Source organism: Euleptes europaea, chromosome 5 (assembly GCF_029931775.1).
Source record: "Euleptes europaea isolate rEulEur1 chromosome 5, rEulEur1.hap1, whole genome shotgun sequence".
In the NCBI taxonomy this organism is placed as follows: domain Eukaryota; kingdom Metazoa; phylum Chordata; class Lepidosauria; order Squamata; family Sphaerodactylidae; genus Euleptes; species Euleptes europaea.
Genome location: NC_079316.1, coordinates 85,936,283 through 85,962,035, shown reverse-complemented (window position 1 = coordinate 85,962,035; position 25,753 = coordinate 85,936,283). Strand labels below are relative to the sequence as shown.

The 25,753-nt window shown below is 42.4% G+C and overlaps 1 protein-coding gene across 1 annotated transcript in view; it reads left to right on the top strand.

The window, feature by feature from the left end:
- The window catches only part of PCDH15 (protocadherin related 15), a 558,859-nt gene that overhangs the window by 302,310 nt on the left and 230,796 nt on the right, over window positions 1–25,753 (top strand). The window contains exons 12-14 of the mRNA XM_056849418.1: window positions 6,947–7,153; window positions 13,943–14,077; window positions 16,864–17,013. Of these exons, the coding sequence (XP_056705396.1) occupies window positions 6,947–7,153; window positions 13,943–14,077; window positions 16,864–17,013 (492 nt within the window). The remainder of the gene's footprint in view (window positions 1–6,946; window positions 7,154–13,942; window positions 14,078–16,863; window positions 17,014–25,753) is intronic.

Below are 25,753 nucleotides of genomic sequence, written 5' to 3'. Positions count from 1 at the left end.
TTTAAAAAAATAATTCACTGTCACTCCTCTTGTGGAAGAGAAGAGCTTTCCTCTCTTTTGAGTGCTTAAAGCATACATAAATTCTTGCCACACAGTGACTGCTTTGAACACACATTGGCAAAGTTGTGTTAATTGTCTACTATTTTTTCAAAGTTGCTGGTGCTGGGTTAACCAAGCACAATAACTTTATACCAACTTTAAAAAAATCAATTACAGATGTCCATGACCACATTCTAGCACCTTAATAGCTGGCTATATTATTAATGGAAATTTTTACAGGCATTATTAGATTTGAATTACTGTAGTTTGTGTGCAGTTGAGTGGATAATAAGCAAGGATATCAATCTGTAAGGCTAATAATACTCTGCATGCTTGAATAGCATCATTTAGTGCAACAGGGTTGAAATATCCATTACACTGGCAAGAGATGGCAAACTTGCTTATTTGGGTTTTTGTTTTGTGAAGTAAAACTCAACCAAATGACCATAGTTACATTTGAAAGCATATCTTTTTTCTGCAAAATTTCCTTACATAAGAAATTTAAAATGAATTCTCTCCTTTACCCATTTTAACCCCTTTGTCTTTGTATTAAAGGATGTTCCTTCCCTACTTCTTCTGTCTCCTGGCCACCTACCTCCTTGCATTTCTACAGCTGTGCAAAGTATCTGGCGCAGACAAAATATAAAAGGAACTTGTTTTGAGGGTAGAATGAAGATTAGAAACCCTGAATGTAGGACTGTCGATTCAGTTCCATCCGAAGTAGAAAACCGCCAAATTTCCCCTGGTTCGGCAGTTTCCGGTTCAGATGGAGCCGAACAAAAAAAAGGTGGGAAAACGCAATCCTGAACTCCGCAAGTTCGGGAGGACCATGGAAAAAATTCGGCAGGTTCGGCGTCCCTTGAACCTGCCTTTTCCCACCTTAAAAGGGCTGCTGCGGAGCGGGAGTGCGGGAGGCTGCCGGCCGAGTTCAGGAGGCGACGGTGGCGTTTCTCGGCATGGAGGGGGGAGCGGGAGGTGTCGGGGCGGGGGTGGGCTCTCTCCTCCAAGCGCCCCCTCCCCATATGGGCTGGGGCCAGCCGGCCAGCTGGCAAAAGGTGAAACAAGAGCGCGATTCAAAGGTGAGTGAGCCGGCGCACTGAGGGAGCGAGCCGGTGCCAGGCAGGCATGCAGAGCAAGCGGAGCAGGTAGGCAGGCTGCGGCAGGCTGGCCTGATGGCTCCGGGAGGCCGCTGAGGCAGCACTGAGTCCGCCTGCCCACCCCATCCAGCCGCTGACGCCCCCATGCAGGCCGCGCAATGCCTTCAACATTGCCACCGCCACCACCGCCCACACCGCCTGCCCACCCACTGCCCAGCGGCTTCTGCTCGAGGCAGGCGAAGGGCATGGCCCTCACTTCCACCCTGGTGGCCGCCCTGCCGCCCTTCGATGCCCAGCACCAGGAGGCCGCCCACAAGTTCTCCCCGCCGACGGCTCTGCCCGCCAGCGTGAACAAGTCCGACGGCGCCGAGGCTGAGGACGGCAAGGCCTTCCTGGCCAAGGACGTCGCGCTGCTCGCCTTCTCCGCCGCCAAGGCTGTACAGGCGTCTCTGGGTGAGTGGCCAACCGAATTTGTTCGTGAATGCCGAATTTCTCGCCTAATTCAGCATTCCTGAACAGGGGGGCTCGGAATTCGGTCGAACTGGACCCAAATCGGGCCGGGTTTGGCCGAATCCGAACCGGACCGAATGTTTTTTTCAACAGCCCTACCTGAATGTCAGCAGGTCTAATCTGGTTCAAGTCACTCCTCCAAATACATGGGAAATCTACTGTAAAAAGAGCCAGCATAGTGTAGTGATTCACAGCGCATTCCTGAGCCGTGCCGGCGGCCAGGACAAAATGCCTTTGGAGGCCAGCGAAGGCCTGCACCGGTGCAAGGACCCCCCTACGCCGGCGTCTGTGGCCCCAGCACCGGCCCTGGATGCCGACGGAGTCTTCCAACAGCGTCCGGACGCCGGCAAAGGCTGCAGCGGCATCCCAGGAGGCATTCCCAGGGTGTCATGGTGCCGTCCTGGGGGCAGGATCGCCGGTATGGCTTGGGAACGCCCCTCTTTTTTTGGCCGAGATATGCCACCTTTTAGGTGGTGTATATCCCAGGGTTGCACGGATTTCTGGCACCGTAAGGAGGTTTTGGTAGGGCTGAAACCTCTTTGGAGGCAGCACCACTGCATTGCCTCCAAACAGCGGTGCAGAATTCCGCTCAGGAATGCACGTTAAGAGTGGCAGTCTCTAATTTGGAGAATCGGATTTGATTCCCCACTCCTCCACATGAAGCCCGCTGGGTGACCTTGGGCTAGTCACAGTTCTCTCAGAACTCTCTCAGCCCCACCTACCCCAGAAGGTGTCTGTTGTGGGGAGGGGAAGGGAAGGAGATTGTAAGCTGCTTTGGGGCTCCTTAAAGGGAGAGGAAAAAGTGGGGTATTAAAAATCAACTCTTTCGTCGTCTTCTTTTCTGTAAATAATTAAAGTAATTTGTATACACTATATTTTGGGAAGACGATAATATTTTACCTCAGCCTGAACTGAAGCATTGCTTTCTTCGTGACCTGTTCATCATGCTTCTGACAACTTAAATACTTAAATCCTTCTGAGTAGAATAAAACGATTCTGTTGTTCTGCATGCAGACATCTTACCTCACATTAAGGAACCCAGTTATTAAGTGGCCTCAGCTGGGTTAGCCCATGAATGTCTGACATGTGCAACACTTTGGAAGCAAGGAAAATTCCCATGTAGGCATACCTTTAGTATTTCTAGGCCAGATTTAGGATTTCCAAACAGAAAACAATACAAATCAGTTGTCTTATTTTATAAAGACTTGCCTAGACTAGTGTGTTTCAGACAACAAATTATAGAACACAATAAACAGTTTACACTAAGCCCTTGATTATTACACGTGAAGCATGCTTGTTTTGTACATCTCAACTTTATTATAGGGAGAAGAGGATGAGTGACCTTTGACAATATATTATTATTTTTTTGTTTCTTCCCTGTACCTTATACCTAGTATATCCTTTATACCTGGTATAATTTTCTGAACTTGGTCAGGACCAAGTTCTTGCACAACTTCATAACAGATATTTGCCATGATTGAACACTGAACAAGGCACGGTGTACATGATGTAGGGTTGCCAACCTCCAGGTACTAGCTGGAGATCTCCTGCTGTTACAACAAATCAAATCATTTATTACAGCCAAAGGCCAGCATAAAATGTAAAATATACATAAAATATACATCCTATTATTAAAATTATACAACTTCCACTTACAGCATCTCATCTGTACCAGTTAGTCTGAAGGTTTACCCATATGGCCTTTGTTCTTCATAAGTGTCTTCCATTTTCAGCAGACATAGGAGTAAAATTTTGCTACAGAATATGAGATATAGCTCACCCTATCTTCCAATAGATATTCTACCAAGGAGGTCTCAGAGGTGTGAGAGTGTACAAATCGAGATAGAAGGGGGATGATTAAATGATTTCTGGCATCATTATAATGTTTGCAATGAAGCAAAATGTGTGCTAGCGTCTCTACCATATCCATGGAGCAAAAACATTTGCGTGTCTCCCTTGGGCAGTGAAGAAACCTTCCTGAGAGTACAGATGGAAGGGCATCAAATCGGGCCCTAGAAAAGACCCATCTTAATGTTGGAGAATTAATTGAGGTTAGATAAGGGGCTGCTGCTGCTGTTACAACTGATCTCCAGCCAATAGAGATCAGTTCGCCTAGAGAAAATGGCCGCTTTGGCAATTGGACTCTTTGGCAATTGGACTTTGGCATTGAAGCCCCTCCCCTCCCCAAACCCCGCCCTCCTCAGGCTCCACCCCAAAATCCTCCCACCGGTGGTGAAGAGGGACCTGGCAACCCTAACATGATGGTCTGAAGCTCAATCTGTCAACGAACAAGCGCAAGAGATGGTTTCTCTTAGGAGGGAATGCTGCGTACTGTGAAGGAAATAAAGGAAGAATCACAAGACTGGAAAAGATACTTTGCTTTAAATTGTCTCTACTGTCTGGGTCTTACAGCTGCAAACCAGCCTTAAGCATATAAATTAAAATGATTTCCTCTGATTACAGCACATAATAGCTTTTATGTATTTGTGCCGTTCTTTTTCACGTCATATCCTTCGATTTGAATGTACTGAAATTTTGCTTCTATTCTGTCTCCATTGGTTGGTTCAGACCATGAATTAGCACAACATGAATGAAGCTGGAAATTGCTTAGCACTTGCTCAATCTCTCCTCTGACCTCCCCTCTCATGCTGCAAGAAAATTAGTTACATCCTCTTCTGTGGCAACGGGTAGTTTGCCAGAGCATCTACGTTTTCTGCTGGCTTTCCAAAGTAGGAGTTGTTCCTACTTTGCAATACTCTTGGGCTATCAATCTGCACGGGGGCCAGGTTCAGGATCAGATGTAGGATTATGATGGTGGTGGTGGTGATTATTAACAACACTACTTTGATGCCAGATCGATGAGAATTCCAGCATATGGGTATCTACTTTTCTTAAAAACAGAGACCAAGGATTCTTGTGACTGACCTATTTCTTAAATTAACATTATTTTTAGATAGTTTCAGTGGGTAGCCTATTGGTCTGCAGTAGAAGAGCTAAATTCAAGTCTAAGAGCACCTTAGCAAGGTTTTGGGGGTATGAGCTTTTGAGAGTCAAATCTGTCAGATTATTTGGAAGTATTTCTGTATTATTGTTTTAAATTATGTTGTAACCCACTTATAGGTTTTTTAGGTAAATACATTATATTTGTTGCCAAAATGTATGCTAAGTACCTTCTGAACAAATTAAAGTAATGACCAGAATTGATAGCATAAATGAGGAACAGGCTGGTCTTAGAGACGAAGGTCTGCTACGGGCACCCGAGATACTTTGGCATGATTAAACTGGTTATTAAAAAGTTTATATGCAGCTCTTGTTGACCTTCTCTCAGCATTTCATGTGATTAGTATGGGCAGGATTTAGTATGACTTTAGTTAGATGTTATATTGATTGCAGACTTTTGTTTCCCATCAAAGCACTCTAAAACAGAACTTCCTTCAAGGTCAGCCTCAAGAGGCATTTGGCAGGATTACCTTTTGGTCCCATTGTTATTCAGTTTTGTTATAAATAACACAATTCTGAATTGCAGAGTGATCACTTTCCTTTCACAACATTTTTTTTGTTTTGTTATACGCTGCTGATGACATAATTCTTGTGTTTTGTTCTCCATTTGTTATGAGATGCCTTTTATAACACTGAAAAGTTATCCGAAATTATGGAACTAGATATTGGATGACTATATTATTGAAAAATTAAATATTTTAAGTAGCTTGCACTAGTCAACCGATCAAAGTTGAAGTGTGCATTTACAACTATTAATGTGTTGCCATGTTTCATGCGGAGTGCAAACATGTTTGTCTGTCATTCCTTTCTGTGAGAAGTCAATCGTTCACATGTGCTGTGGCACATGTAAATGTCACCTTGTTGTTTTTAAACTTGTTTGCATGCCATGACAACAACAACCCCCCCCCCCAAAATGTATGTGTTAATATTAGCCCAATCTCACCTCATGAAAGTGACGGTTTCATTTCATTGATTATTTTTAGTTAAATTATCTGTATTAGCTAGGGAACTAAGTGCAATTAATGATTTTATTTGGCACTATATATGTTTCTCATTGAAACAGAATATTAAAACCTTGCCCATCATTTTTTTCTGCTTCACAGGTGTGTGAAGAAGTTCTGGGGAAGAGTTGAAAAATTCCATGTCAGCACATTCGATCTATTTCTTCCACAGCTGGGGTTTAATTGGAATAAGCCTTGCTGTTTAGAATTAATGGTCGTCTTTTAAAATGAACGAGGATTTTTATTACATAATTCAGAATGTGCTGTAGTGATGCCGCAGTCAGTAATTTTTCCTAACTCTTCAAGGATATTTTGAGTAGTGGGCTGAAATGTACAGGATTGCAGTCTTAAAGAAGATACAATTTTGCATGCTTTCTTGGTAAAATAGTTAGCACAGCTGCCAAAGTTAAACACTTTTTGTATCATTGGTTTAAATGGGTAAGTTAAGTGTCTGACTCTCTCCAGTTGCAGGGAACATGATCTAAAAGTACTTAACTTTGTCTGGATCACACCCATGTTTATTCAGCCATTATGAAAGATGGAGTCTGTGTATAAAGGGAAGGCTTCTATACAGCAAAGACCCTTGGAGACTGCAGTGAATCTTACTCATGTGCTGCACACATCCATACATATTGCATACCTATTCTCTCCAGGATCAGAGGAGCATGCCTATTATATTAGGTGCTTTGGAACACAGGCAGGATGGTGCTGCTGTAGTCGCGTTGTTTGGGGGCTTCCTAGAGGCACCTGGTTGGCCACTGTGTGAACAGACTGCTGGACTTGATGGACCTTGGTCTGATCCAGCAGGGCCTTTCTTATGTTCTTATGTTCACCCACCCTGAATCACTGCCTGAAAGGCCATATAGGCTTTAGCCCTATTGGAATATTCTTCCCAAATGTTGTACTTTGTCTCTATGGGAGTGAATGGCAACCATTAAAAATTATGGGGAAAGAAAAGAGGCGCAACTTGATGGCATCAGATGACGCTGGGGCTAAGAATGTTGTCCAACCCTGCTAATCCCATCCATTGAGTTTCAAACCTGTTCCTATCTGTATAGTCCCAGACTTGTTTTGTTTTTTCTTGGTCAGGCTTGAATGTGATAGAGTATCAGGAACTGGCTTTTTGAGAGAGAGAGATGAAAAATGTAAAAGGGATTATATGAATGGAGCTGCAACCAGAAGGAAGCACAAGGACACAGATATAGTGCAGTACAACAATAATGCATTTCATAGTTCTACCAGTTTCTAATTCAACCAGCAATGGAAACCCATTAAAAATTGCTTTTTTTGCTTTTGCAGGCAGAACAGGATAATGGCCATCCTCTTCCTGCTTTTGCCAATCTACACATTGAAGTTTTGGATGAAAACAATCAGTACCCTTACTTCACAGAATCTATGTATGAGGGCTTTATTCTCGAGTCCTCACCTGTGGGTACGACTATCTCCAATAACCAGAATTTGACATCTGCACTGCAAATCATAGCTTTGGATAACGACATAGAAGAGGTTGGTGGTGTTTTTCTCCGAAATACTCATATGTTCTGTGAAATTCCCTATTCATTCACTAATACTGGATATGTCACATTATAAATAGATAAAATAGCTGATAACATCATGACTTTGTTCACCATTCCAAAGGTCTTAATTACCATGTGACAAAAAAAAGAAAAGATTTCAGAATTTTATTGCGTCCTAAAAAGAGCTTGGGCTTCTTGTACAAAATCACAGTACAGAGAGCATTTCAGCTCAATCTATTACTTCTAGGATCTATTCAAAGAGCAGTGAAATATTTCCTCCAGTGGCTTTTGCAATTAAAGTGATTCAAGATCAGGCTAGGATAGATATATGGCAAGTGACTGGGGTACAGGCTTCTTCTGATTAGTTCAGGCCACTAGACAAATTTGGACAGAAACAAGGAACAAAAGTTAATTGCAACACTGAGATCCCAGTGGGAAAAGATCTCTAAGGAAGTTTTGGAAACCTGAGTCAGTTTGGAAACTTCCAAGATATGCTTTTGCCCTTTAGAAGGAAACGAAATATTACACAGAAGGCAGGCCTTGGTGATTCCAGTGTTCTTGACTATAAAATCTGAGGCAGGTGATAGTGTGGATGAACTCAGGCAGTTTACGGTAAAACATATATATAGCATAGGCTGTGACAGGATGGAGTGACTGTTTGCAAAAGAGGACATAATCATTATACAGAATACATGACCTTATTATGCAGAGATAAGAAAAGTTGACCTCTCTTTTCCTGTTTTAATTCATAGTGTTTTAACTCATAGCCACTTTTACCTCTTGAGCAAGCTGATTGGGTCAGCATACATCTTCTTCTTTTTCTCTGTTTAAATTTGCTCTATGCAGCTATTCTTGCTTTCTTTCCTTCTAATATCCCTTCCACAATATCTTGAACCAGTCTTCCCATGTCCTAGAATGTGTCCTGTCATGCTTGATTGTCTAATCTTAGTGGTGAAAAAGAGATACGCTACTTCTGCTGAAATTTCTCCTATTCTCCTTCGCATCTGGCTACACTAGCGTGAACTAGAACACAAAATGTGGTCTGCTCTGGAAATGTCGCCCTGACCTGGATGGCCCAGGCTAGCCCGATCTCGTCAGATCTCAGACGCTAAGCAGGGGGTCGGTCCTGGTTAGTATCTGGATGGGAGACTGCCAAGGAATACCAGGGTTGCTGTGCAGAGGAAGGCACTGGCCAACCACCTCCGTTAGTCTCTTGCCATGAAAACCCCAAAAAAGGGGTCGCCATAAGTCAGCTGCGACTTGACGGCACTTTACACACACAGGTGGAAATGTCAGAGCTGTGCATAATACCAAATGGCTTCTTCTGTAATTTATAAACACTGAACCCTCATACATTTTATAAGAGTCAAGGAAATGAAATAATACTGCTGAAAAGTTATGCCTAGGACCTGAATTTCAGGGAACAATTTACTTCAAGAAGATTACATTGCTAGGTTCAAATCCCCACTTACCTATGAGGGGGTGATCTAAGGCGGTCACTCTCTTTCTGCCCTGTCTCAGAGAATTATGGTAGACCCTCACCGTTCATATTCATATGGGCCCCTGTTCCTTGGATCACCACAAATAGCAAACTCTGTGAAAACTGGGAGGTGGGGGGCGGGGTTGCTTCCTCCAGGGGTGGACTGGGAGGCCAAAACAGAAAGACCCTACTCCCTCCCCCCACCACATGGGGGGAGGCTTGGCCCATATGAGTTATGTTGTGGTTGAAGCATAGGTTGCCAGGTCCCGCTTCGCCACTGGTGGAAGGTTTTTGGGGCGGAGCCTGAGGAGGGCGGGGTTTAGGGAGGGGAGGGACTTCGATGCCATAGAGTCCAATTGCCAAAGGGGCCATTTTCTCCAGGGGAACTGATCTCTATCAGCTGGAGATCAGTTGTAATAGCTGGAGATCTCCAGCTAGTACCTGGAGGTTGGCAACCCAACTGAAGCACTGCTTAGTGAGTCATGCCACAGTGGCCACCTTACCTGCCTAGGCTGGGCAAGTTGCATGGTAATGCTGCAGCCAGACATCAACACTTAGATCACCTGGCTAGGCAGTCACAGTGGCCACCGCACAGCTTACCCAGCATGCACAATTTCTCTACATGTAAATGAAGTGCTGACAAACTTGCAGTCATGCTGAGGCAGGGGCTAGGCCAGCATGCTCTTGCCCAGTCTCCCACTCACAGTGTGTGGAGGGATCACATGCTCAGGGCTAGGTGCATCACATGGTCAGGCCATGAATAGGGTTGCCTTCGCTACCGGCAGGAGATTTTTGGGGCAGAGCCTGAGGAAGGTGGGGTTTTGGTAGGGGAGGGACTTCAGTGCCATAGAGACCAATTGCCAAAGTGGCCATTTTCTACAGGTGAACTGATCACTATCGGCTGGAGATCAGTTGTAATAGCAGGAGATCTCCAGCTAGTACCTGGGGGTTGGCAACCCTAGGATGGACAGGAAATAAGTGAAATTGTGAGCTACAGATCCGTAAATGCTAAGTATTCTGACAATAGCATATGCAGAACTATATGTACTGCTTTGAGCTCCTTAGAGGAAAAGCAGAATAAAAAAGTAAGTTATTTATTTTTATTTTTATTTAAAATGTTTTTATCAGCCTTTCCACCCAAATAGGGTTCCCAAGGTGGCAAACATTAAACATCTTGAAACTCCACCTTTATTCTGTAGCAGAATTATTAGATCAAGCCCATGTAACTTAGTGACCCACCAAATTGAACTTAGTTTATGAAACAAGTCTGGAAAATGATATAGATCTTCTTCCTGTTGTTTTAATGATCCGGAAACACATTATAAAAGATGACATCACTAATTTTGACTTACACCTAGCATCTTTCTCTTTCTGTTCTCCACTTTCAATCTGACCTGTATCACCTTAATTTTTCTGAGAACTGGTACAAATCTGGCTTTAGGCTATCAACCCTGTAATCTACAACGAATTTACTTTCATGCATTTTATAATAACTGAAGTTTGAATCTTTATAACATTATGTGATTCCTCTTCTACAAATAGGGAATTAGATGCAATATGAAGGAAAAGAGGCTACCAGAGATACAGATAGAGTATCCCTTATCCGGACATCCCATATCCGGACTGATCCGAAAACCAGACCCTTTGAGCTGGCATGCGAGTAGATCCGTGGTGCCTGCTTTCAATGTTTCCTCTCACCTAAAAAAAATAAAATACAGTGTACACTGCAACGTAGATGGAGACTGAAAGCTTGCCTTTGTTAGTTAGTTAGTTGTTGTTGTTCTTTAACAGCTGATACAGGTATTCTGGTGAGATAGTTACACCTTTGCTTTCTGATAGTTCATTGTATACAAAATTATTAAAAAATATTGTTTAAAATTACATTCAGGCTATGTGTATAAAGTGTATATAAAACATAAATGAATTTGGGTCCCTCCCCCCAAGATATCTCATTATGTATATGCAAAAATTCCAAAATATTCCAAAATATGGAAAGATCCAAAATACAGAGCACTTCTGGTCCAAGGCAGTCTGGATAAGGGATACTCAATCTGTATAGAAAGTGGTCTAAGTGTTTGTTTCAGTTCAAATTTCTAATCTTTTGACCACATTTATTGAGATTCTCATAGTGAATGCTTTTTGACCTTTTTTTGCTTTTATGTATCATCTTATAATATATTAATTTTGATAAAGGTTTCCAAGCATTATGAGGGTTTTTTCCATACTTACTTTTCTTTGTGTATGTTTGTTTTTGCTTTGTAGGTTCTCCCAGGTGCCATTCCTGTAGGTATTTTAGGTGCTGGTATTGGTGAATTCACCCCTCCTTATTTGAGTTTCCTTCCCTCATCTTTCTACGTGTGTGATTGTCTTTGAAAACAAGAAACAAAAATTTACCTTTTAAAATATTTTTTTCCTCTTCCAAAAATCTAATTTTGGATTAAGCCATTGTCTACTGATTCTCTCAAAAGCATCACATGTTTACTAATTTTAAACACTATCATGCTTAATAGAATTTGGAAATTGCTTCTTTAAACAACAGTATAATTTTATATTGATTTTTCTTCCTGATTGAAGTGGGTTTTCTGCCTTTACCAACTAATCCTTATCTTTCCTATGGAGTGAATACCAAAAATGCTACATCTGTTACTTTCAAGGAATAATTTTGATTGTGGTGTAATCATGTCCTTTGGGTCATTCTCCTTCCCCCTCCTTCTCTTCTTCCTCTTGAATGGCTTGATAATGGAAGACTTCCACTTCCTTGGCAAACTGTGTTTTATATCCTACCACTCATTTCCAACAATAGAAGGGCACTTCCATTGTTAAAAGTGCAGGCAACCCCTTCCTTGGTTCTGCACACTCCAAATTTGCTTCCTGTGCTGTTCTTGAGAGAATCCCCAGGAACCACATTTGAGGAGGCCTGGTTGGCTAAAGCAGGAGAGGAGAAATGGAAGAGTGAGTGGATCTCATTGTATACAAACCAGTAGTTTGTCATTGCTTTCAAACAACAAACTATGGCTCTCTGTCTTCCATCTCAGAATTCAAACCCTGGTATATTTCTAGTACGGGGTCCCGTTTTGAAGGGAAGAGAGTAAGCCATAGGAAGAGAGTAAGCCATAATTTGTGGTTCATACATAACAACAAACTGGTTCCCTGTGTGCAAGTATTTAATTACCAAGCTATACATAAGAGGAGGAGCTGGAGAGAAGGGAGCATGGGAGTCTGAGGGAATGCGCAAGCTTATTCAGAAAACCACAAGGCATGGTTTGTGAATATATCTGTTATCTTGCCACAGAGTGAAAAAGTGGGTAACTGATTTCTTCTGCCTGTGCATCCATGCCTCATCTGAAGCCCAGTGATGTGTGTTACTTGAGCTGTGGATAAGATGCAGAGGCGTGAATCTTTCATGGTTTCTCTCTACATCAGATCTCAGACCACCTTTTAGGCTGCTTTGACACATGATACACAAGCAACATGGAACATTTCTTTCTCTTTTTTTTTGTGAATGTTGAATATTGAAGACAGCCATTAAAAGATCACTGATTTAAGCATCATGTCTGAAAACAGCCTACACTTTTCCCTCTTGTTTACTGGATCTCTTCCAGGCTGTTGCAGTGGTGCTGTTATACCTATTGGAGCATGAGTAGCTGTAGGCACTTTCCCTCAAAGTATCTCTACATTTTTCATTAGAAGTAGAGAGAGAGAGAGACAGAGAGGCTGAGGATTGTATTAGATGAACTCATCTTTCCAAGGTTTTTCTGATACATATTGCAAAAATGTTTTTAAAATACATGATATGATTGGCAATAAAATCATATTCACAATTGTAAAGGAGAAGACATGGTGGTGTGACTTTGGGGCTGAAAATTGGTTATGTGAAATAGCAGTGCAGAAATGCTGTTTCAGAAGACTTGACCATGGCAGCATGATGCTGCGCTTCTACTGCAGTGGTTCAAAGTGCTCTTTCATGTATTCGGAAATATAAACTTGCAACAGATCTTAAAACTAACAAATTTAGGGGGAGAGATTTTACCCTCTCTCACGGACCTGTCTATTTTGGAAATTTATTTTGTAATATTTGGTCATAGTGTTAAAATAAGTATTGCCAGGTCATATTTATACAGAGGGTAGGGCTGCCAGGTCCCTCTTGGCCATTAGTGGGAGGTTTTTGGGCAAAGCCTGAGGAGGGCATGGTTTGGGGAGGGGAGGGACTTCAGTGCCATTTGACAATGAGTCCAATTGCCAAAGCGGCCATTTTCTCCAGGTGAACTGATCACTATCGGCTGGAGATCAGTTGTAATAGCAGGAGATCTCCAACTAGTATCTGGCAGTTGGCAACACTAACAGAGGGAGAGACACTGATTTGCAGCATTTCTGTTGCCACAGCTCAAGTATTAGAAACACTGCAAGAGTTAAAGTGCAGGCCTCTATCCTATTAGAACTTGGCTAATATAAGGCTGCAACCCTATGCAGGTTTACCTTGCTAAACACAGTGAGATTTACTTTTGAGTAAACATACATAGGATTGCACCACACAAATTTTAGTTCATTTCTTACAAAATCAAGGTAATCATCCATTGCCAGGTGACATGAGTCCCCTTTCTTCTGATGTAAAGACAGATCCTTCATTTTGCCTTTTTGTGAATTGTTTGCTTTGTGGCACAGAAAGGGAATGCCTCCCTCTCTCGTTTATAGAATGTGAGGATGAGCCACATATTGACTGCCAACAAGTCAAAGCTATTGTGCACAAAGCCTACCGCATTAAGCCTACTGGCAGGATTCTCCAGACCTTCAATGAACAGATGTTTTGCATCCTAAATTATCATCTTTCCATTGGTGTGTTTAAAAAAATGGTTAAGAACGACCTTGTATAGCAAATATGTGATCAGCTAATGGTAGAGTTTTGTTGCCATGATGTTGGGTTTTGTTTGGCTTGCAGGCGGAGGGAGCCTCCAGCCTCCCTTCCCCTCCGCCACCTTTTAAAGTTTGTTATTGTAATAAAAGCTTAAAATATGCCATTGCCAAAAGAGCATTGTGATCAGATCTTGAATTATTTGGAAGGGATGCTGGTTTTTTCCCCTCTAGCACTGCTGGTTAAAAGGGGATGTGGTGAAATGGAGAATAGGGCTGCCCTCCCTCCAGTTCAAGCAGAGGGTGTAATTGCTGCAATTTAGGTATATTGTATTCTCCCCCCCTTTCACTGTCAGTCCAGATATTTAGTACTATTATTAAAACAGCTCCAGTGTATATTGTTTCCATGCCTTTGCAATTGTTTACCCTTCTCTTTGTTTCTTTTTGAAGACAAAGGATCCTGAGCTCCATCTTTTTCTAAATGACTACAATACGTTTTTCACTGTGACTCAGACTGGCATAACACGCTACCTCACCTTACTCCAACCAGTCGACAGGGAGCTCCAACAGTTATACACTTTTTCGGTAAGTGATATGGGCTTTGTTTTTGGCCCTGCACAGTAACAGGTGTTTTTCCAAGCACTGCAGTTTGCTAACTGGCAAAGAACAAATTTTATTATGTGAGATGGCCTTCCCACACACTATTGTCACCTCGACTGTTTTTTACCTACATTGAAATGAGTTTGCATGATCAAGTGAATACTAGCTGGAATTATGTTGGGAACACAAGGAATGTCAGCTTGCAAGTTTGGTATGTGGGTGGGATTTAGCTGCAGGAGGAGAAAAGACAGGTGCAATAGCAACACCTGTGTTTTTCCCCTGCTATGCCTATAGCAATATGGGGCAGTTGTTAATTGGGAGATCCACAAAGTAGAGCTGGACCCTTAATTGCCGATTTACTTCAATTGACTTAAAAGGGTTTAACTCTGTTTTTGACTACACTGCTAATCTTGATTCATAGGCCATTTATCCTTGGTAATTCATGGCACATTCCAGTCTTCTTCTTCTTCTTAACTGCCCCGCATGTTTAATTGAGTTCTTCGTGAGTAATCATCCATCCATAAGTCACAGTGAAGTCAGTGCACACAAGCCTCGCATTTATTGGGACCCCTTTTAACACAACCTTTTCGGGCTGTTCCATCTCCGCTGCGAAGCATTTATTCAAGGAAATGTAAATAATCACAGCTGCAGCTAACTGTGATCATGCCTCTCCACCGCCTCTGTACCACCCACCCTGGGCTCCCCACCCTCTTCCCTTTCTGAGCCAAGCTTCCTCCAGAGGAAGCCATTTTCTCAATTCTTGTGCATACATTGCCCCCCCATCCCTTGTATGTGCATGGGTTCCCAATCTGGCGGCGCTCTGGTTTGCCGAGAGCATGCCCCGAAATTGAGGAGCTTAATGAAACACAATTAAATGAAAATAAACGGTAGTGTGTAGCTTTTATTATCGTTATACTTCCTTCTCCCCAGTGCGTCCTTTTGGTGTGCCCAGGAGAACGCACTAGTGCCTGGCACACAGCAGTTCCGAGGGTGGTAGAGGAGGCAACAGCGGCAGCAAACAAGTGGCCGGGGCATCCCCCGACGGTTCTCCAGCTTCTCTGGGCTGGAAGACCAGCAGCTGCGAGCCCTGCAGCCCACCAGCTCATCCCCAATCCCCGACTGCAGTGGCCGCAGTTTCCATGACGGCTCCTCCGAGTGCCAAGCTGACTGCGCAAACTCAGCCCCTCCATAGTCCAGCAAGTGGCTCAGCACCCGGGATGAGTCCGCTGCGGCTGCAACTTCTTTGCCTCCACCTCCTCCTCCAGGCTCCACTGTCGCCACCACCGCTCTTTCTCTGGCCCGCTGCATCGTGCTAAGGGAGGTGGCGCATTGCATGGAGCAAAAGCTCAGTCTAGCAATCTGGACTGGGAGGCCGGCCCCAGATCCAGATCGGCTGCCCAAGGCTGAAGGCTTTTTCCTTCCACCCCGGCGGCTGGCTGGCTTAGGGGCCTGCCTGAACAGAGGGTCACAATCACTTCAGCATTTTTCCCATGTATGGACAGTAGCTACAGTGATATATCGCTATTTTTACATAGAAGACCAAAAAAAAAACCCATTTAGCGAAGTGAGATTTGTGCCCTCAGTACATCATTAAAGAACACATGGGGTATTGATCTTTAATGGAGATGCATACTGAGGAAGGGGGGGGGGAAGTTACCGACTTTCCAAATTACCGACCACAATTAGAGCTCACCCAATTCAGGAATCGCCACACCAGGAAACTTGAAAACTTTTTTTTTGGGGGGTGGCTGGATTACAGACACAGGATTGCATTCCTCCTTCTCCGAGCAAACAATGGTTGTTATGGTTAATCAACACGGGGAAGCACTAAGGCTTGGGTCACTGTTCTCTGTGCATTTTCCCATTTTTTGATTATCACTTCAGTGAAATATCGCTGTTTTAGCACCCGAAAAAAGAAAAAAAATTATGGAGTGAAAGATATGATATGGATCCCCCTCATAATATATCCACCAAGCAAAAACATGTTCATTGGCGGGAGAGGGGGGTGCAGCAATGCACACATGTGCTGGATGGCCAAGGGTGGAGAAAGGGACAGGGCTTTGTCACCCTGCCCCAAAGGTGTGCAAACAGCTGTGGGAGGAACGCATAGAGATAACCCAACCCTATCGGGGTAGAGTTCTGCACATTGGGATACTTTGCATAAACCGAGCTCCAGTCAGCCTCGGACTTTCTTGTCTCTTTCAGGCCATGAATAAACATTTTAAGCGACGGATTTAAAAAAAAGGAGCTTTGAGCGAGCATCAAAATCAACCCTGCATAAATGGCCATAACATAATTATAGTATGACCTTGAGTTTTTTCTTCTCATGGACTACTTATGGACTACAGCCAGTCTAGTTTCCCTGTAGAGATCCTCTGTATGATAGTTATTTTTACAAACATCTATTTTTTGCCTTCACATTTTATGCATGTACATCTACACGCTAAATATTTTAGCCATACACATTAAAACGTAAGGTGTGAAGAGGTCCTCTATGAATCAAAAAGAAAATAGCTGTCTGATCAGAGTTTTCTATTTCCTGTGACGTATTTCACTTGTAAAATATTGTGAAGGAAGACTTCAAAGTAATAGCTTTCTTACTTCTCAGCACCGAAGTTGATATGTGGTAGATTGTAATTGTGGCTTTTGCAAAAAAAAACTAAAAATATGAAAAGTGAAAGTAAACATCAATTTGCGTTTTACTGAAACTCAATTAGAATGTCCACTTGTATTTCTCAACGATTTCTTCCTGTTGTCTGCTTCTTTGGAAGATGACAGCTTCTGATGGTGTGCAAGAAAGCCCTCCAGTCACAGTCAATATTATTGTGATGGATGCAAATGATAACACTCCGACCTTCTCCAACATATCATACAGTGTCAAGATTTACACAGACATGAGGCCTGGAGAAAGTGTCATCAAGGTAATTGATTTTCTTCTTGCATTTGTTTTTTGTAGCACATTCTTATGTAAAACTTATAACAGGGCATGCTGAATTTATTTTTATTTTTTTAAAAACACCTTCAAAGGAAATGTCTTTAATAGCCAGCCTTTCACATACTCTAGAATCCTTCCGGGAAGTGGGAAGATTGATGGGTAATTAGAAAGGCTGGTTGGCTGACAAACTTGCCAACTGTGACAGATTTCTTCCATAACTTCCTCCCAGGGCAAGTTCCAAGTCCTCCCCCAGCTCATATGGCACATCTCAGGCAATTTGAGAAAATACTGCAGAGTCGGAATTGCTATCTTGTTGAATCCCAGTAGGGCAATTAAGACTCTTCATGATTACATGGTAATGCCGCTTACTCTGTCTCTGAAAAGAACAGATGCTCGTTCCTCCTTCGTTGTTCCCCCACTCACTGGTTCTGTTTTCTTGTCACTGTTTGGGAGTGGGCATATAAACATATTGGACTAGTCGAGATTTGACGAATAGGTGTTTCGTGCCATACAAAGTGTCAGATGGCTTAAACATCACTGCATACTTCTTCAGATAGTGAGAAAAGGTATCCCTGAGAACATTAATGCACTGTAAATTGAGGGTTGTTGCATATATTATATCTTGATGTAAACTTCATAAGATATTTGAAGAATTCACTTTTTCAAACCTACAGCGTGAACTGCTTGAACACATGTTTACAAACATAGGTATTGTTTTGGAAACCAACTGAGAAATCTAAGAATGGCTAAAACTCTCTGTGAAACTAGGGCTGTCAATTCGGTTCTGCCCGAACTGAAAATCAGCCGAATTTCCCTTGATTCGGCGGTTTTTAGTTCGGGAATATTTGGCTTATTCTGGCTTTACCCAAAAAAATCAGGCCCAATAAACTCAAACTCGAAATTTACCAATTTTTTTTTTTGCACGTCCCTAAGAATGACTGGTTTTCCAGCAGCAGTTTCCCTTTCTCCTGTTCTTACAGCAAATCTACCAGCCAGTATTTGAATTTTGAGCAATACGCGGGAAAGTTTGGAATGGATGGTAGTGTCAGTAGTGGCATCTATTGCGAATGTAATTCCCCCCACCCTATATTTGTAGGATATCTGCCCACACCCTTGGATGGGAGCTATAGCCTAGACATGCACTGATGACTCTGTGTCTGAGAAGCAGTGCTCCTGACTGCCCTTCTCTATGGAAGATTTAATAAGGTCTCATATACAGATAGAGCCTGTCCATGCGGGGAGGGCAAAATAGAATCAGTTCCTCATGTCCTTCTTAACTGTTCGTTTTATGCTAGGGGTCGTTCTCAATTTATAGACCCATTATTTGTGGACAGGGAATGGTTACCCGCCAAAATTAATGTGTCTCTCCTTATGACCACTCAGGACCCAATAAAAATTGAATTGGTGGCAACGTTTCTACAGTTTGCAACCCAAGAACATGAGTGCTTGTGTATCAAATAAGGCTGGCTTAGATCTGCGAAACTAAGTAATCCACTTAAATCGATTTTACTGTAAAAGCGACAGAGATCTGATGTACCTTGTGTAGTATGGTCTTATGTATTTGCTTTTGTATGCTTTATTTTTTATGCCAATAAAGGCTTTGGATCGGATCTCAGTGTTCATGAAGTGTTGGAGTTTTCAAACTAATTCTTGTGATCTGAGCATTAGTCAGAAATTCAGGCACTTTTTAATTCTGATCTTGAAACAGACTCTTGCCCTGTGAAAGTCAGATACTGTTCTCTAGTCTAGTGTCTGGCATTTCTCTGACAGCTTAGGAATTATTATACAGAGTATCTTACAAAAATATCTCTTGAAACTTCAGACTTGACTATTACTAGTATTGTAATCTTTTATAATGCATTCTTACCATGTACTATGCACCAGAAAAATGGTAAAAATATTATATTATAATGGAAAATGGGAAGGGACAGGAATGTAAAAAATCCACTCTCATTTTTCAATGTGGAAGTCAGTAATACTCATTTTCAACAAGAAAAGTAAAATCTGTAATGGGAGGAAGTACATTTCTTGCTGTTTTTTCTGACATGCTTGACTGTCTTCCTGGGGAAAACCCCCCATTATATGTCCTTTCAGAAAGAGGATTTAGCTTTTGCATTGGAAGAAATTACTGTGAGTTCTGAGCTTTGTATACACAACTAGAGCATTCCTCCCACTGAGTTTTGTAGTAGGTCTCTAATATACTCCCCACCATACCCCAAGCCATCTTTTAATTACTGCTTACTCGAATTATATTGTTATGTCAAACAGAGATTTAGACTGGTAATTTTATTTATATTGTAATTGGACAGTCAATTCTTTTAGGCTGCTTTGAAGTTAACCGTTCCAGTTTCTTCAACGGTGAATGTTATTATCTTCACTTACCATAGACTATTTATCTAACGCTTTTGATTATCTTCTTGTTACTGCAAAGAAAGCAAATATTCAGATAAATGAGAACTTAGCCATTGATTCAAAATGAGTCAAAGCTATACACTTTCACATATGATTATAGATGACAAGAAGATGAGCTAATAGGGCACTTGACAATTAAGATATTCAAATCCCCCTCCAAATTGGAAGAGGGTTAGAATGGGACACATCACCAGGAGGCCCAAAGAAGCCAGTTAGCATCTTAGTGGCAGTGTCAAATAAGCAGATACAGAGTTGTGCCAGTCTCCTCAGCCCTGTTCCACTTTATTACCCTCTTTAGGTAAAAATAAAGGTAGTCCCCTGTGCAAACACCGGGTCATTACTGATCCATGGGGTGACGTCACATCCCGATGTTTACTAGGCTAACTAGGTTTATGGGGTGGTTTGCCAGTGCCTTCCTCAGTCAGCTACACTTTACCCCCAGCAAGCTGGGTACTCATTTTACCGACCTCAGAAGGATGGAACGCTGAATCAACCTTGAGCCGACTACCTGAAACCGATTTCTGTCGGGCTCAAACTCAGGTCATGAGCAAAGCTTTTGACTGCCGTACTGCAGCTTACCACTCTGCGCCACAGGGTTCTCTGATTACCCTCTTTACCCATTTCATTATTTATTACATCAGGCTCCTCTTCCAAACAATCATATAAACACCAGTAGGTTGTTCCATCATCCATCATAAGGGCATGTGTCAGACCTAAAAGCCCCTACAAATTACCAGAAAAAAAGAACGGATAGAAGATAGACAGCTGATTTTTTTTAAAGAAAACTTAAGGTGGTGGTCCAACATGCTATGTGTTCTTTATAAGCAATTTCCTCTCCAATTTAGTACTGGCAACAAAGAACACACCTGAGGTTGCCTAGCAGCTATCTTCATGATTCTTTGCTACTGCGTCTCCCCTTTTCATGATTTATAATACTAGGATTTTGCCGGCGTAAGCATGAAGCTAATTATGAAGCAGAGACAGTTGCTCCTTCCTAATATTTACAGGTATGGCAAAGCATGGCAGTAGCTCCTCTTTCCCATCTTGTGGGGTGAGCAAACGTAACACACCAGTCACCATCAAAGGAAGTACCTGGTAAATGCCTTAGGAAGCTATCTTCAGTAGTAATTGGCTACAGATTCAGGAACAAAGATTCAGTGGGATGGGGACACTCACCAGTGGTAGAGCATCTGCTTTGTCCTAGGTTAAATCTCCATCACCTCCAGTTAAAAGGAATAAGTAGTAGGTGATGTGAAAGACCTCTACCTGAGACCCAGGAGGACCACTTCCAGAGAAGACAATGACAAAGTATAGACCAATGGTCTGATTCAGTTCAATGCAGCTCCATTTTGGACTGAACTGTCTTTAGTGTTAAAGGAGAATGCAAAGATGCACACACAGTTTATTTGTGTCTAAAGAAATGACTGGCAAATTGTTAAGTACAGGCTAAAACGATAAAACTGTGTAATAAGTTTGACCACCCATGGTAGTCTTCCATCATGCTGGAATGTCTTTGTTTTATTCAAGATATTTTAGATTTCAAAAATAAGGAGGTAAAAGGAGTGATTAATCAGGATGCATCACCTTTGGGACAGTTAATAGTTTATTTTCCTTATTAATGACTGATCTCGAGAGCACCATGAGCATATCTAAGGTTTTAAAAACTGCTCTGTCTATTTAGTATAGGGTTGTGCATATCCATAAACCCGAACTGAAAATAAACCCAAAAAGGTTCTTTTCAGTTTCTTGTGGGTTTAATTAAAGCTGAATATTAAAACTGGGAATAAAGCCGAAGCCGGATACCTGATCACCGAATCAGCAGAATAGGTATTGGGCTTTTTTCAGCTTCGGCTTTCACCAGGCTTTTCCCTATGGGAAGTTTTTTTTAATGAGCTCTGGGGAAGGCATTTTTGGAGGTAGGGCTCCCAAATTTTCAGGGTAGCTTCAAGGGACTATCCTTGCATGACCCCCAAAGTTTGGTGAAGATTGGGTCAGGGGGTCCAATCACTACTAATCAGTTCTGAGAGTGAACAACCTCCCTGTCTGGGCAGGGCCTTATACGCTCTCTGTTAGACCTCTGCCTCCTTGACAGTGACTTGTGCCTATTTCCTCTCCAATTTCACCAGGCCCAATCCTGAGGGGTTTTTTTTGGGGGGGGAGTGCCAGCAGAGAAATTGGCAGCCAGGCCTGAGGACTTTGGGAGAGGGAAAGGCCATCTTGAGGACTACAGGCTGCTCTACTCCTTAGCATCAGGCGTAGGATCTTGTCACCGAGGAACACGTTATTCTAGAATTCAGGTTACAGTATACCTGTGTAAAGTGGTCTGTATATGGACATAAGATAGAACAAGTAGCTCAGTTTAAGCATCTTGGTGTAATATTTCATTATTTTATTTCATGGGCTTCACAAAGGCTGCTTTCTTTTGTTTTTCTCAAGAAGGCCAGGTCCAGCAGCCATAACAAATTAATTTCTCAGTTCCTGTTTAGTATTCAGCTATGGATTGCTTGGTCTGTGGATTGGAAGTGAAATAAGCTGATCTGTTTAGCATGAGCATTACTCTAAAATGTCTGTTATTTATTTGGAGAATTTATATGTCGCCTCTCCAGAGACCTGCTTGAGGTCTTTGTTTATTCCCACAATTTGTCACTGGTGGTAGCCAACTTGGTAGACATGGACACTGACACCTTCTCTGAATATATTGCACTTTGGGGGGTTTCCTGCAAGGCGGCAGAAAACTTTCTGATGCCCCACCAGCTTAAGCAGTCATCCAGCCTCCATGCTGCCAAGTGGGAGAGCTGGTGTATCTGTATACCGAAAACATTTAAATATAAACATAATGCAATGACTATGAGTCTTATTATGTTGATGTTGGAGGATGCCAGCACACGCGAAGTGTCCCGATCACGTGAAGTGATGGTATCGCTTTACTCCGCTCTGGTTAGACCTCAACTAGAGTACTGTGTTCAGTTTTGGGCACTACAATTTTAAAAAGATGTAGACAAGCTGGAACGTGTCCAGAGGAGGGCAACAAAGATGGTGAGGGGTCTGGAGACCAAGTCCTATGAGGAAAGGTTGAAGGAGCTGGGTATGTTTAGCCTGAAGAGGAGAAGATTGAGAGGGGATATGATAACCATGTTCAAGTACTTGAGGGGCTGTCATATTGAGGATGGTGCCGAGTTGTTTTCTGTTGCCCAAGAAGGTCGGACCAGAACGAACGGGTTGAAATTAAATCAAAACAGTTTCCGTCTAGACATTAGGAAGAATTTTCTAACAGTTAGAGCGGTTCCTCAGTGGAACAGGCTTCCTCGGGAGGTGGTAAGCTCTCCTTCCCTGGAGGTTTTTAAGAAGAGGTTAGATGGCCATCTGTCAGCAATGCTGATTCTGTGACCTTAGGCAGATGATGAGAGGGAGGGCATCTTGGCCATCTTCTGGTCACTAGGTGTGTGGGGTAGTTGTGAATTTCCTACATTGTGCAGGGGGTTGGACTTGATGACCCTGGTGGTCCCTTCCAACTCTATGATTCTATGAGGAAGGTAAGGGATGAGGCAGGGAGGGTAAGAGTGTGGCAAGGAAGTGGAAGTAGCAGGTATGGGTCTCATCTCAGCCTTGTACACATTGAGTGGCCTTAAGTGACTCACTGTTTTTAAGCTTTGCACACCCCCATTCACAGCACACAGACATTATTACTAGTCTGCTCTTTAGAGAATACATAGGGATTACTGAGATAATGTATGTGGAACACTTGAAAAGAGGGTAGATAAAATTTGTTGCTGGAATAGTTATTTGAAAAGGCTCACTATCAAAATCCAGTGACAAAATCAGAACCATTCTTTCCTTTCAGCCACAGTTATGAGTGTATGTCTTTTCTTCAAATTACTGCTGGTGTTGGCAGTACAGCTCTATTAGCATTTATATGAAAGCCTTCATTTTTCATCCACAGGCAGTCCACCCAGACAAGTGAATCCCCTTGCTCAATATTCTATTTCTTTCTGCCTTGCTAGCAAAGTATCCCATTCCCTCCCATTGGTCAGCATGCTGAATAACTAACACTTGTGACCTCTTGACAGTTGTTCAGCTTGGGAAACAGAAAATTGTTTCAGGTAAAGAAGCACTCTGTTCATTGGATCACAAGTCATATCTCTTGGCTGTTTTGCAAAGGCTACTAAATTAGGGTTGTGCAAAAAAAATCGGTAAATTCCGGGTTTGGGTTTATTTGACCCAATTTTGTTTGATAAACCCAAATAAGCCGAATACCCATACTGGTAAATATGGATATTCAGCTTTATTTCTGGTCCATTATAGTCTATGGAAATTCTTTTGAAGCTCTTGTGGGGGCATTTTTGGAGGTAGAGTTCCCAAATGTTCAGGGTAGCTTCAAGGGACTCTCCTTGCATGAACCCTGAAGTTTGGTGAAGATTGGGTCATGGGGTCCAATTTTATGGGGTCCCAAAGGGGTCACCCCCCTTCCTCCATAGAGAAGAAAATTTACAGTTCACCAGATTAGAGTCCACCACTGATGTTGAGGATGGGGGATCAAACCCGGTTCTCCAGATTAGAGTCCACCGCTCTTAACCATTACACCACACTGGCTAACCTGGGCCATCCAGATCAGGGCCTTATTTACTTAACGCTATAATATTATAGTATTTCTTTAATAAACCATTTCTTGTTCACTTTGCCTGAGTTCTTTATACCTCAAATTTGGTCATACATTAAAACATGGCTAAAGAGGCAGTTGCCTGGGGGGAGGGATGGTTCTCTGGGCCCTCTACAATAAAGCCCCTTGAACCAGAGTGGGGGCAGCCAATGAAAAGTTCTTGCCTGGTCCAGGCCTGAAGGGAATGGGGGAATGGAGGGGTATGGGGGAGGGAGAGATCCCTGGAAAGGACCTCCTTTCCATGGCAAACCTGCACGGCCCTGCTCCTTTCCACAATGTTTGGTTTCCAATTTGATTTATGAAATCCATCAAACTTTGCTTTATCTGCTTGATGAACAGGGCCAACCTTACTCCCAGCAGCAAAAAAATGGTGGCAGTAAAATGTGGTGGGAGGGATTGGCCATTTGGGGGCATTGTTTGCAGAAAAGCTGGCAGTGCAAGGTCAGCAGCACTGAGCACTGTTGCAACTGTACCATGTTGGCGAGAGGCTACCAGTTAAGATGGCCGTTCCCTTTGTCTTCTCTTGCAGATTTTAGTCTTCCTATTTACCTTGTCAATGCCATTTAAGTTTGAAGTAAACATGTTTTTCTTACTTGACAATGATGTTAGAAGCATTAGGGCCACCCGAGTGATCTGAGAAGTCAGTTATGCCACGTGGGGTAGAATTTCAAAGAAAGCATGCCCTCGACAGTAAGAGTATAAATTCAGTTGAACCCTTTGAAATGCTACTAATAATAGAGTCAGTTGAGAAATGATTGCATTAAGAGAGTTTCTGGATTGTTTGAATGTGAAGTGCGCTTGTTTGACATGTGCCCATTCTTTTCAAATTACAATGTTCTACAAGGACAAATGGCCTTTCAAGATTGCAGTGCTTGTATTCTGCCTGACAAAAATACCATGCTTAGAATCCTTAACCCACTACGTAAAATTCTGATTCTCCAAATGAAATTAATTTTCCTTCCAGAAGTTTTGGTACCTGGAATATAAGAAGCTTGTTAAGTTACTGAAGAAGGACGTCATGTCAGATGTGAAGTGTCACACAAGGAGAGTGTGGATTTTTTTTGTATATTAAGATACCTAATAGAAAGATTCAACAGTTCTTTTACATAAGAAATTGTGCAGGGTGTTTCGGGGAGGGTTGTGGTGGGAGAAGAGTCTGTATCTGTGCAGCAATAATGATCTAGATCTCTGTATGCATCCTTGACAGATAGTGCTGTTCGACTGTATTGCTTTCCTTCCTAATTGCTTTAGAGTCCTTTAAGGATACTTGCCTCCTTTGAGATGATAATCAGCTATGATAACTTCAAAAGGAAAATGGTCCAGGTCAGTCATGATTAGTTTGTGGAACCAGATATTCCAATCAAAAGAAGTAGGTTAGAAAAAGAGCTCTTACATTTGTGCAGTTGGATAATAATTCACGATGAAAGGCTGCCTCTACTCAGTAATTGAGTGGCACTGCATAGATAATAAAACATTTAATTTGTGTAACATTTAATTGTTTTGCAAAAATGATCACTCATATCCCAGCCATTATTGTTAATGTCTGTCTTATGGCAGTCAAGATGATCTTAAAACTTTGTAAGAATAAAGTCTGGGGTGTGACTGAACACAGTATTTTCAATGTGTAGTGCCAGTTTAGGGTTGCCAGCTCTAAGTT